Source organism: Pygocentrus nattereri, chromosome 23 (genome assembly GCF_015220715.1).
Source record: "Pygocentrus nattereri isolate fPygNat1 chromosome 23, fPygNat1.pri, whole genome shotgun sequence".
In the NCBI taxonomy this organism is placed as follows: domain Eukaryota; kingdom Metazoa; phylum Chordata; class Actinopteri; order Characiformes; family Serrasalmidae; genus Pygocentrus; species Pygocentrus nattereri.
In genome coordinates, this window is record NC_051233.1 from 12,286,767 (window position 1) to 12,298,583 (window position 11,817).

General features: G+C 37.8%; 1 protein-coding gene across 1 annotated transcript in view; it reads right to left on the bottom strand.

Moving 5' to 3' along the window:
- arcn1a (archain 1a) overlaps positions 1 to 11,817 on the bottom strand; it is a 15,564-nt gene continuing 3,747 nt past the window's right edge. Inside the window, exons 3-10 of the mRNA XM_017701760.2 lie at positions 10,915 to 11,094; positions 9,282 to 9,481; positions 7,987 to 8,151; positions 6,806 to 6,971; positions 5,761 to 5,908; positions 5,545 to 5,653; positions 4,001 to 4,205; positions 1 to 1,886 (exon numbers count right to left, since the gene is read on the bottom strand). Coding sequence (XP_017557249.1) covers positions 1,797 to 1,886; positions 4,001 to 4,205; positions 5,545 to 5,653; positions 5,761 to 5,908; positions 6,806 to 6,971; positions 7,987 to 8,151; positions 9,282 to 9,481; positions 10,915 to 11,094 — 1,263 coding nt within the window. The 3' untranslated portion in view covers positions 1 to 1,796. The remainder of the gene's footprint in view (positions 1,887 to 4,000; positions 4,206 to 5,544; positions 5,654 to 5,760; positions 5,909 to 6,805; positions 6,972 to 7,986; positions 8,152 to 9,281; positions 9,482 to 10,914; positions 11,095 to 11,817) is intronic.

Genomic DNA, 11,817 nt, shown 5'->3' on the forward strand with positions numbered 1-11,817 from the left:
TCGGGTCTTTTTATACACTTTAATAATTTCTTTAATAAGTTTACACTGGAATGTTATTCATCATGACCCTATTCATTATTTTACAGGGTTACAAAAACAAAAAATCTGATCTATCTTTCCATTTCCCACCAGCAATATGATTCCAACAAAACAGACATTACAAAGAAATGAAAACTCAAACATTTAGTATTTCTTTTTTCTTTTTCCCTTGTCAAAGCTATGGAGAGACTCAAGGCATAAGTGGACAGAGAAAGAAATGAGGGGGAAATCTGTGTTTCTTCTGTACAAGCATAAGAGCTCGAGACTGAGGAAGAGGTCCAGGGCTAAGCAGGCCTGAAATGAGGTAAGTTATGCATTACGCCAATCCCAACCACAGTTATAAGCAACCAGGGGGCAAGACTGATGTAAGGCCTGCACTGGGAGTCAGCTGCTAGCAACAGCAGGTAAAACAAACAGCTAAAACATTTTCTGCAGTGCTCTCAATCAACTCCACTTTAAGCTAAACCAGTAGATGCTAGAACTTTTGATTATTCTGGAATAGAAAGAAACACATTTGTCTTTTAATAATGCAACAAATAAGATCTACATGAGCCAGATTTAAGGTGGTTCTTTCAGATCCTTCTAACAGGTCAGAAATAACACGGCTGAGTAAAACGATCACCGAAACTACAGGCAGCAAAGCTGTCTGCTCTCTGAATTACAGATAAAAGTGGCCCCAGGTGATTTAAAAACAGCAATGTGTGTATTGCACTTTCTACAACAGCACCAGCACACAAAGCTGAGTGGTTGTGGATTTATCACCACTTGCTGGCGCAAAAGACAGATTACAGTTTGGAAATTCATTTTCCTAACACAGAAGAAAAGATGAAGCCCAAATGCACATTCACTGGCATTACAAACGGATTGAAAGATTTACAGTGACTTCAAAAAGGAACCCAAAAGAGTCCAACATGCTAACAAGACAAAATAAAAACTTATGAAGAAAAAGAAAAAAAAAAAAAAAAAAAAAAAGAGAAGACAATAATGCAGTCAAAACAGACAGGAAACAGACACATACAAGCTTAGGCTTGCAGCAGACCACTTCACAGCAGATGAAAGATAGTTATATAAAAAAATCCAGACATAAGATACATGAAAAAAGAGCCTTGCCATCAGACCTAGACAAAACAATGAGGTCCATCTCAAAACACATGGTCCTGCCAACGCAAGCATGAACAGATCGTGGAACAAATCAATGGCGGATCATCCGGTCAAGGACCGCTAGCAGGAAAAGACAAGCGTGTCTTAGAAGAGAATTCAGAGCAGTACCCCAGTACGTGAGATGAGAAGAAAAAAAAAAAAAAACACCACCCTACTAAATTAACTTTATCCTTAATGCTAAGTTAGATCAACCGTCGATAAAACTCAATCATCTACACAACTGATTAAACAAAAGGTGGATTCATATAAATTATTCTTCTCTAGAATGGTACAGTCCCCCTTCACGGTTTGGCGTCTCCAGTTAAAACGCATCATCAGTTTGGCTGCGGCGGTCCTTCTCCTCATCTAAATAAGTCAGCCAACACTGTCAGCCATGGTGAAAAGGGTAATTTTTCTCTTGGAGGAGAAAAAAGAAAAGAAGAAAGGTTCAAGTCCTGTTTAAGTACCGCTGAGGGCAAAAAGGTTCTCAACAACCTCTTCATGCCTTCTCTCTCTCACTCTAGCCTGTACTGTGTTTGTATTCATGTATTCAAGTCTACTGAACTGGTTTTCTTTGAAGTTGCTTTTAGGCTTTTCGTTGGCAAAGGTTCTTCTTTTTATAGGATCTCGTACTTGTCGACAACAAATGAAGTTTCTGTGGAGAACCGTACCGGACTGCTCCCGTCAACCTGAGACACTTTAGCGACCTAGAAGGAGCAAGGAAAGACACAGTGATATTAAAAAATGGCCAAAGAATAAATTAATTAAAAGTGCCTCATAGTTGATGATAGATAAGGATCAAAAATATCACAGTTTCACAGCATAGCAGTACTAAGCAGGAGGTGAAGATAAAAGGAAAACAACTGTGAAACAAACATTACCATTCACTTATGCATTAATTTCAGCATTTTACACTAGTATTTTCCTTAAATAATAAAGCTTGAACTATTTCTTTAACCTTTAAACAAGACATTTCTGTGGGGAGAAGGCTTCAAGTGCAAAATCAGAACGTGACCATTTTGTATCTTATGTTATCCCTTTATGTTACTCTGAAACACAAGAGCCTGAACTTGAGCACATTGCCAAGAATGCAATGTGGCTAAGAAAAGATTAAGATTAAGATTAAGATTAAATGACCCTTATTAGTCCCACAACGGGGAAATTTCACCTCCGCATTTAACCCATCCGTGATGTGAAACACCACATACACTAGTGGGCACACACACACACTAGGGGGCAGTGAGCAAACTTGCCCGGAGCGGTGGGCATCCGCAGCCCCCGGGGAGCAGTTGGGGGTTAGGTGTCTTGCTCAAGGACACCTCAGTCATGTGCTCTTGGCTCTGGGGATTGAAACAGCGACCTTCCGGTCTGGAGGCTGGTTCCCTAACCTCCAGCCCTTGACTGCCCCCAAAACAGAGATAGCATGGCTAACTAGGCTAACTACTGTAGCTGATGTTGGAACACTGTCCACTGACCAAATAAAAAAAAAAAACCACTCTGGGTAGAAGACTAGCCTCCATCAGCATCCAAAAATAACACTTTTTAGATCTGTTTGCTTGTTAGCTTATCAGCTTCTTGCAGTAATTAACTGAATTTCCTCAGCTGATTTTGAACAATAAAACATGTTTCTCTGTGGTCTTTTTATGTTAAACCAGTGCTGTCCCCCCCCAATTGTAGATAACCAAATATCTGTTCATTAAGTCTGATTAATATTCAAATATCAAAATTTATTTGAATGCACATCCCATTTCTAGGCCATCTTGTTGTTTAAGGCTGTGGTTCCGGTGGAATTAATTTTGGGAGGGGGAACCCAATATACATACATAATTTGATATATGATTCCATTAAAACTCAAGCTCAATAATATTTTTGTCATTATAAGAAAGAGTGCCTAAGTCAAAGTGAAAAGGGGGGGGGGGGGGGGTTCTAATCCAAAAGCCGGTAACATCTGCTAACTTCATGTGCATGAACATTACGTGATTATTAACTACCTATGCTTAAACACACATACAAAAAAGACACCAAAGTGGAGAAAGACCTTGCACAGTTATTGTTTGGGGTATTTATGGCTGATAATTCCATGTTTTCTGTATGTTTGGTAGCCAGAGTGTGTAAAATCACTAACAAGCATTGCAACATGGGTTTACAAAAGATATGGACTACAAAGCCAATCTCTCGGCACTATGACGTTCACGTCCCTAGCACACGCCAAAACATGAAAGCTGCTGAAGTGAGTTTTAGGGGAAAATAGAGAAGGAGAGATCACTGTAATAACAGGCAGAGAACCACTCATTTAAGAAACTGTAATTCATAAACAAAAATAGACAGAAATGGATTTTAATTTGTATTTTGGCAAAGTTAAATGGTGAGGAAACTGTCTGATTATAAACTGTGACTTACTGTGAAACCAATATTCTTACAACCCTACTGATCATGCTGGGACAGACCTTAATTAAATCAGTGTTGTGCTCTTATGAAAAACGAATCTAAGTTTATAAGTTTATATGTGTGAATTCGTCTGAGAGCATGCTAAACTGAAGTCCATGAACAAAGTGATTCTTTTATTCAGCTACATGAGGTAGATGTTGTAGATCGTTTACTACCACAGCCAAACCTCTTTTTTGCAGGGTGTGAACATTCTTGACAATTTGAGAAAAAGAAAAATCCAAAAATGGTCCAAAATTACTTGGAATAAAATGTCATCATAATAATTTACATTTAAATTAAGAACTTTTTACGCTCTTCTCCAAAGACACCATTTGGAAGATGCAAGGTTTTCTTATGGCATTGATAATATACTCTTATTTATTTGCTTCTGTACCTGGATGTCAGAATAGTTGCCCTTGGAGACGAAGGAGACGTTGACAGGGAAGAAATCATTGGGCTGGCCAGCTATGCTGAACTCTAGACTGCCAGTCTTGTTCTTCACGTCCACCACAGGCAGACACCACTCCAGAACATTCCGCCTGCTGTCGTGACGATACTCTCCATCCAGGTCACCAATTACAGGAGCACCCACCCCTGACCTGTAAAGAGCCATAAATAGCAAATATGGATTAGCAAATTATAAAACAATTAAGAATTATGTGGTCAGTGTTACTAAACATGAACTAGGGATCCTTCTGGCTTTTGTGGCTAATAAATAAATATTGCAAGCAAAAACCACACCACCAGCACTGATGAGTTGTTTATGAACAAATCAGCTCTGAGCCAGCACCAGGGAGCTGCCTTTAGTTTCTCTCTAAATTAAAACAAAAAAGGTCTGATCTTAAGAAGCTATAGCTGAAAAATAAGTAGATTTGTCAAAAAATCTTGGCTGTGTTTCCTTAAGTCAGTCCTTATGATTTTTACTTCAGTTCTTAGTCTGCCTTTGTTTGTTGATGGATTTGCCTTTCTTGGATTTTGGCAATAATACTTTTTTTGAATTTCCCCTGAATGGTTGACTAGCATTTGCATTGTGTCTCAAATCTCTTAAGACAAAGGCGATCACATGAGTAAATTACTGCATCTGGCTTATTTGGCTACATCCAAATCTAGCAAGAATGGTGGGGTTTTTTCACTGTAACCCCTTAATAGATTTACATTTATGTAAATATTTTTTAAACAAATATAATGATAATCTTTTTATTAATCAGAAAGTAAATTATGGTTTTGCTGAGTATTAAATTAGAGTCAACATCGCTAACTTGGCTAAAAATGGGAAAAAACTGCCAATGCTGTTGAAAGTAAAGTTGTTTGGGAGCTGAAAAGGCCAGCTTATATTGGTGAAGTGAACAAACTGATCTAACTCACTGAAAAAAGCCAGAACATCCAACACTGATTTGCAGTCCTTTATGAAAAGGGCAGTCAATAAAAACTAGGCACGTGGATGAATCCCATCACAGGTAGGAATAGACGTTAATGTTTTGCATGCATTCTTGCTTAAAAGACTGGTTCCTTTTTCTGAAGTATATAAAACGTGCTTGCAGCTTTTTTGTTAAAAGGCAGTGTGGCAGACTGTGAAAATGATTAGTTTGTTCTGACTGAGTCAAACCAATGTATGTAGTGTGCAATCAGAGATTGGTATGAATGGAATTAAATAAGTCTGGGACCAAAATCATCATCTCAAACTCTTAATACAATGTCTCAGGTAGCAGACAGCATAAAGTTTTTGGAGGCATTAAAGTCTTTGAGCACTGGCTCCGGTGAAACACTGACTTAGTAGGTTTCTCTAAAACAAAGCATTTTACATCTAATCTAAATGGCTTCAACATCTCAATAGTTAAAAGAAAAGGCCAATGACAGTACAACACAATAATACATACAGCACGTTACACAGCACCAAATCAACCAAATTCTCCCATCAGTAATATTAAACAGACATACGGTATGGGGATTGAGATAACAACATCATTGAGTTCCAGGGATTCTTCCTGCAGTTCATACTCTATGTTAACATCACAGCCTGATCCACTTTCTGAGGGCCAGCAGTTAACTGCAGGAAAATAAATATATAAGAATAAACATTAAGCAAGTCAACAGTATAACACCACAAACATAATAAAACATAGGTCTGTTGAGCTGGTGAAAAAAAACACTAACTTGTTAGCGGTATAAGGGACTCATCTGTGGTCTGTAGTCTCCACTTTAGCACACCCACGTCATTGTTCAGGGGGAAGGACTTGTCTGGGTTCTTCAGACCAATTAATGACTCTGCTGTGAACAGCTTCTTGTCCACGTTGGGATGGGTCTGTAGGACAGAATTCAGTTTCTTAAGGGATCTTGCAAGCCACGGAAATCTACGGGTCCTGATTTTTCCCATGAACCAAGCCTTTACATCTAACCATATACTGTTAGTCAGGCCTGCAGCTATCAATTATTTCAATGTTTAAATATTCTTTCTAATACCATCTTAAAAAAACATTGAATATGATTTGAGAATAAGAAAAGCTCAAGACAGTTTTCATCTTCACGACTACATGAAACGTGTGTTGCTTTGATCATTGTAATTGTTGATATTGTATTATTGCTACAAACACTGATTACTGTTATCATCATTGCACCATATGTTTGCTTATTAGATTTCTTGATAAATATGTATCAATTTTTTTTTATACATTTGACAAAACTATTTTCAGAGTTACATTAATATGTATAAAGTTAAAAGTATAACCAGAGAATATTACTGATCAAAGTATTCACAGAATTGTTAAAAGACCAAATAAAACATCTAAAAATACCTTTTGGGAATTAGTCTGTGATATTAAATCCAAACTTAAATCCAAGCTGTCTCCAAACCTTTAAATGGTTCAGTGAAACATGTTGCAAATAATGACCAACTGGTATGAACTCTCAAAAAGGTCTAATCCAAATACTTATATAGAACATTTACTGTCATGCTGGCCTTACGGATCTCGCAGTCAACAATGACAGACTCCAGAATGCCAGATTAAAGACTGTTCAAGTAGTTCAAAACAGAGAGAAATAAAACATAGCAGGGATAGCAGGGGTAAAACCTGAAATTTGATAAAGGAGGAAGACCTGCAGCATGAATTGTAAAACTGACCCTTCACTAAGAAAATATGTTTGAACCAGACATGAATTGTTGGGGCACGTCAGGTTCTGGTAAAAATAAGACAAAGCCCACCTGCAGCTGTACACCCCTCTTGTCATTGTTGTTGATGAGCAGTCGGATTCGCCCGTTTTTCTCGTCAGACACCCGGAGTGTGATCATGCCCAGTACCTCCATGTTCTGAAGACCTCCGTCACGTCCACATATGAGCGTGATCTTCTCCTCCACCCGTAGATGCACACTACAACCAGCAGAGGGCAGGAGTCAAAGAAACACTGCTAAGACACTACACAAATAGGATTTTATCATTTTTGATTATCAACATTTAATCACTACTAAACTGATGTGGATTGCTAAAGGGAGGCCCAGAGGAAAAAAATATTTTTGTATATATTGCCGCCATACTCAACACATAGCCTACAAAAACTGGAACTGTACGGCACCTTAAAAGGTCTGCAATATGGAACAAGTTATTATACAGAGAACTTGAGCCATGTCAAACCATGTGTCTCAGAATGCAGTCTTGAGCAGACAACATAGTTGGTTACAAGTTAATCTGAATTATACAGCCATCACTAAGGCTATGATGAGGAATATTCCTGCAGCTTCATTCAACCAATGCATTAGTCATACGTCAGCATAATCAAACAACAGAACATTCCTCTGCAAATAACAGAATACCTCTCTAGCTATACTGGGCGGGAACAAAACAAAAGAATACAAAACAACGAATATCCTGTCTAGCTTGTTTCTGAACATCTCAGCCAAAGGTCTGTAACATGAATGGGTATAAAAAGAAATTGGGTTGTAATGTCACACTACAATTTTAACCCTAAGAATCCAATAACAAAAAGCATGGAGTAATTAGATAATTTTTTACTTCTGTAAGAAGTGCAGATTCTTAACATTCAATCAACATCACGTTACATTCCATTATATATTAAAAAATAGTAAAAGGAAGACACATTTTAATGTTATTTGAATTTGATGAAAAGTTATTGCTGTCTACACAGTCTTATTTCGAAGAGAGTTGACCCAACCCACAGTCTTTGGCATCAAAAAGGAAAAAAATAAATAAAAAAAATGCAAACTTGATCCTGTCGACAGAGAAAGTAAACGGAATGTAAATTACTATATTGCATAATTATTATGTAGTAAGATTTTTTTTATGTATAGCAATAACGTCCGACTTTTGAGAGTCACAATCACAGCACACGCAGACCTAAGCAACTGGCCTGCTGAGAGTTGTGATGTACCTTTCTGTGTTAACAGGGGCAGGCAGAGATTTGGAGGCCTCAGAGGGTCTTTTGCCAGTATTTGGTAGGATAATGTTCTCGCCCTCAGACTTCAGCTTGTCCACAAAGTCGTCCACCTCCTTGCCCCTAGCCCCCAGTTTGAGGGCTTTGCTAGAACCGCTAGGCCTGTGGGAGAACATGGACATAGAAATACTTAGCACAGTGAAAGCATCTGCATTACAGTCTACGAAAAATGTATCTGAGGCTCTACCAAAATTGTAGCTGTACTCGAGGCTGTTCTGTCTGGTTTTAAGTATAAGGCTAATTCTACCATTAAAGTCTACAACATAAGTGTGCCATTTCTTATGAAGTAGTTGTGTATCTGTGAGGATGCAAAATTAGGTCAGCCAATTTACTGTCAGCATAGCCTGGCACTACTAGTAAAACAGGAATTCCAATGACTATTTTTTAAATTTCTGAATAATTTAATGTTTAAGATGTCAACAACGTCATTTAAAGTGGTTTTACATAAAATGCTCCATTTTATAGAACTTCATTTTCAGCAGTGTTTATAGCAAAGGACAGCTGAAGAGGTTAATGGATGTGAAAGCTCCTTCAAAGAAAGTTATTATATGAAACTATTATGAATATGCTGTTTGATGCCTGAGAAACTTTTATGATAGTTTTTAGGTTTTTGTCCTACAATGGGTGATTTTAAGCCCATTCATGTCAGTCACACACATGTAGGACATTGTAAGCAAATTACCACTATTTAGGGGCAGTCGTGGGCTAGAGGTTAGGGAACTGGCCCTGTGACTTGAAGGTTGCCGGTTCAATCCCCAGTGCCGACAGTCCATGACTGAGGTGCCCTTGTGCAAGACGCCTAACCCCCAACTGATCTGTGGATAGGGCTGCCCACCGCTCAGGGCAAGTGTGCTCACTGTCCCCTAGCGTGTGTGTATTCACTAGTGTATATGTGGCGTTTTAACTTCATGGATAGGTTACATGTGGAGGTGGAATTTCCCCGTTTGTGGGATTAAAAAAAAAGTATCAATTAAATTTAACTTATTTGACCATTACCAACATTATATTATAAAACTCAAAGATGTGTGTGGATGCCTGGTTCCTATTACCACTACAGAAAATCTGAGTTGGCAAGTTTTTCTAGAATGGCATGTTTCATATCAATCCCTCTGAATCTCAAACATTATAATAATAAATCCAGAATTCTGAAAAACTCTGCTATACTCAATATGTATTGATTAAATAAGCAAGCATGACCTTGCACTTTGAAAATGACTTGCACAGTTGGGTACCTGATGGGTGCTGGGGCAGGTTTAGGTTTCTCTGCCTCAATCAACGTGTCTGTTATTATGGCTGAGCTGCTGCTGCTACTACTGGTGCTACCAAAGCCACCAAAGCCGGGAGACTTCTTTCCTCGCTCAGCATCCCTCCGTGCCTGCTGCAGCTCCTTCGCCTTCCGTCTCATCTCTGCCTTCGCCTCCCGTTCCTGGGTCTAAAGAGACGTTAAGAAAGAAACAGTTAAATAGTGAATTTAAACCAGAATATAATCCTTTTGCAAATAAAACATCTGCTATATAGTTGCATCACAGGGTTATTAGGCATACACCTGCAATGAATAGTCAGCAAAGTCAATTTGCCATCAAGAGCAACTATGGGAAAAAGTTGAGACATAATTTTTAAAAAAGAGAAACATGCTGATGTTCTGTAATGTTTATTTAACACATACAGCCGTTCTCCCAGATTGCACTGCACTACCAAAACACTGGAAAAGCTTCTAATGTTTCATCACAGCACTTGGAATAATGGCAGTCCTGTTTATAAAAAATTTTTATTAATTAATTTTTACAAAGGTTTGGTGCAATTGACAACTGACAGGTTGATGCACAAAATTTTTAATTACATTCAGTGGTTTTTAATACTTCAAGTCCTCAACATAAGCATAATACAATTGAACTGCACAAATTCTACAAATTCAAAATCTTGTCTGGTTTTTTAATTGGTTTAATATATTAAATAACCTATTCTGTTAGGAGTCATCTGAGAATTTAATTAAGGATGTCATAATTTGGCCCTTTCCCCCCTGCCCTTCATTCTTTAATATAGAGTATCAGCTGATACTTTGGCCAATCTAGTCTGTGTTTTCACAGATAATACAGCTGCATAGCAAAGGCAAGATTTGCAAGGCTACCAGTTAGTACTACAGTAAAAGCACTTCATTTCCAATGTGTGCACAATATAACACTCTAGACCAATATGTTTAAATTTATGGCTTACGGTTTTATATGACCTAGATTTACTGAATTGCCAAGGCTATCAGTTACATTAACATTAAGTTATTAACATTAAGTATATTAGATTTTACTGTATGTTAGTACCCTTGAAACTATATATGTAATAATTTATGGATGAGATGCTTTTGGCAGGTAGTGCACGACAAGCATCCGTTGTTTTATCCTCCATAACGGTGTTTAGACGAAGGCATATAGACAAAAAAAAAAAGCCCAGCCCATTCTGACTATCTATTATGTCTAATAGAGAGAGAGGAAAAAATACATTTTCAGACATTTTATGATACTCCATTTCCCCTATCAAATATGTACAGAATTCGTTTTGGATTCTTGAATAAACTGCAGACATAACTGACAAGCAGTGGTCTATTTCTTGCTTTCAGCAATGTAGTACTTGACATTTCCTGGAACGAGTGAAGATGCACCTCAATCCACATTTCATCTGAACTATGAATAAATGTTAATTAAGCACATAAAGCAGGGCAAATTACCCAGCAGCTGCACTGCTGTGGATCAGCAGGTCTGAATGATCACTTTTCTTTGCAGCAACGCCAAAGGGCTTAGCCAAGCAGAATCAGCAGAATGCACACTGCTACATATATCAAAGCGCCACTTTTCCCCCGCTCTGCTCTCTCACCTCTCTGACAGCACGGAAAACCTTCTCCTCGTGCGAGTCCATCTCTGTGAAGGTTCTGATCTGCGCCAGGTTGACGTTCTCTCTGTAACCAAGGGCGACGATCTCATCGAAGGCAAAGATGAGGTCAAAGCAGTGCTCCGAGATTTCGCTCTCCTCTAGCATGCGACAATACTCGGGTATCTGCATAATAAATGTGACACTCAGTTTCATAGCAATAAACAGCCATCATTTAGATCAATTTTACAAAAGGTGAACATAAATTATTTTGACCACATGAACAGCTGAATGCAAACCACTGTAAGACACAAAAGGACATCGACATGCACAGAGATGATGCTCATCTAATAAGTATCTAATAACTACATCACAGCAGTATTTTGACACATTAAATAGGGAGCTCATCTCTACATAAAAAGATTCAATGTCCCATGAGATCTCTTGGACTTAAAAAAAAAAAATAATAAAATTATTGTTAAAATATACTGAACACACTAAAGCACCATGAGGATCTATGTAGAGAATAGTACAATATAAACAATAAAAATAAAAGACACTTTATTTATAAACAATTTTATCTATTTTGGCCAAAAAATGAGGGACTTCGTTATTGACCATTATTATTATTAGGGACACATCATTACCAATATTCATGTCAAGTGTCCTACCCATATAAAAAACCCATTTTCACCACTACAATGCTACTCTAGTTAAGTAATGAAGCAAAGCTAACTAATGCATATTATTTAAAATCAGATCTTTTTTTTTATTATTTAAGGTTAATTTAATTATTAGGTGCATTGCACTTATTTACATTATCAACTACTTATTTATAAGTAGGCTATAATATTATGGATGGGCAAGCACTTCAAAACGTGTATTAGTACTTGCACTCAGGCTGACGAA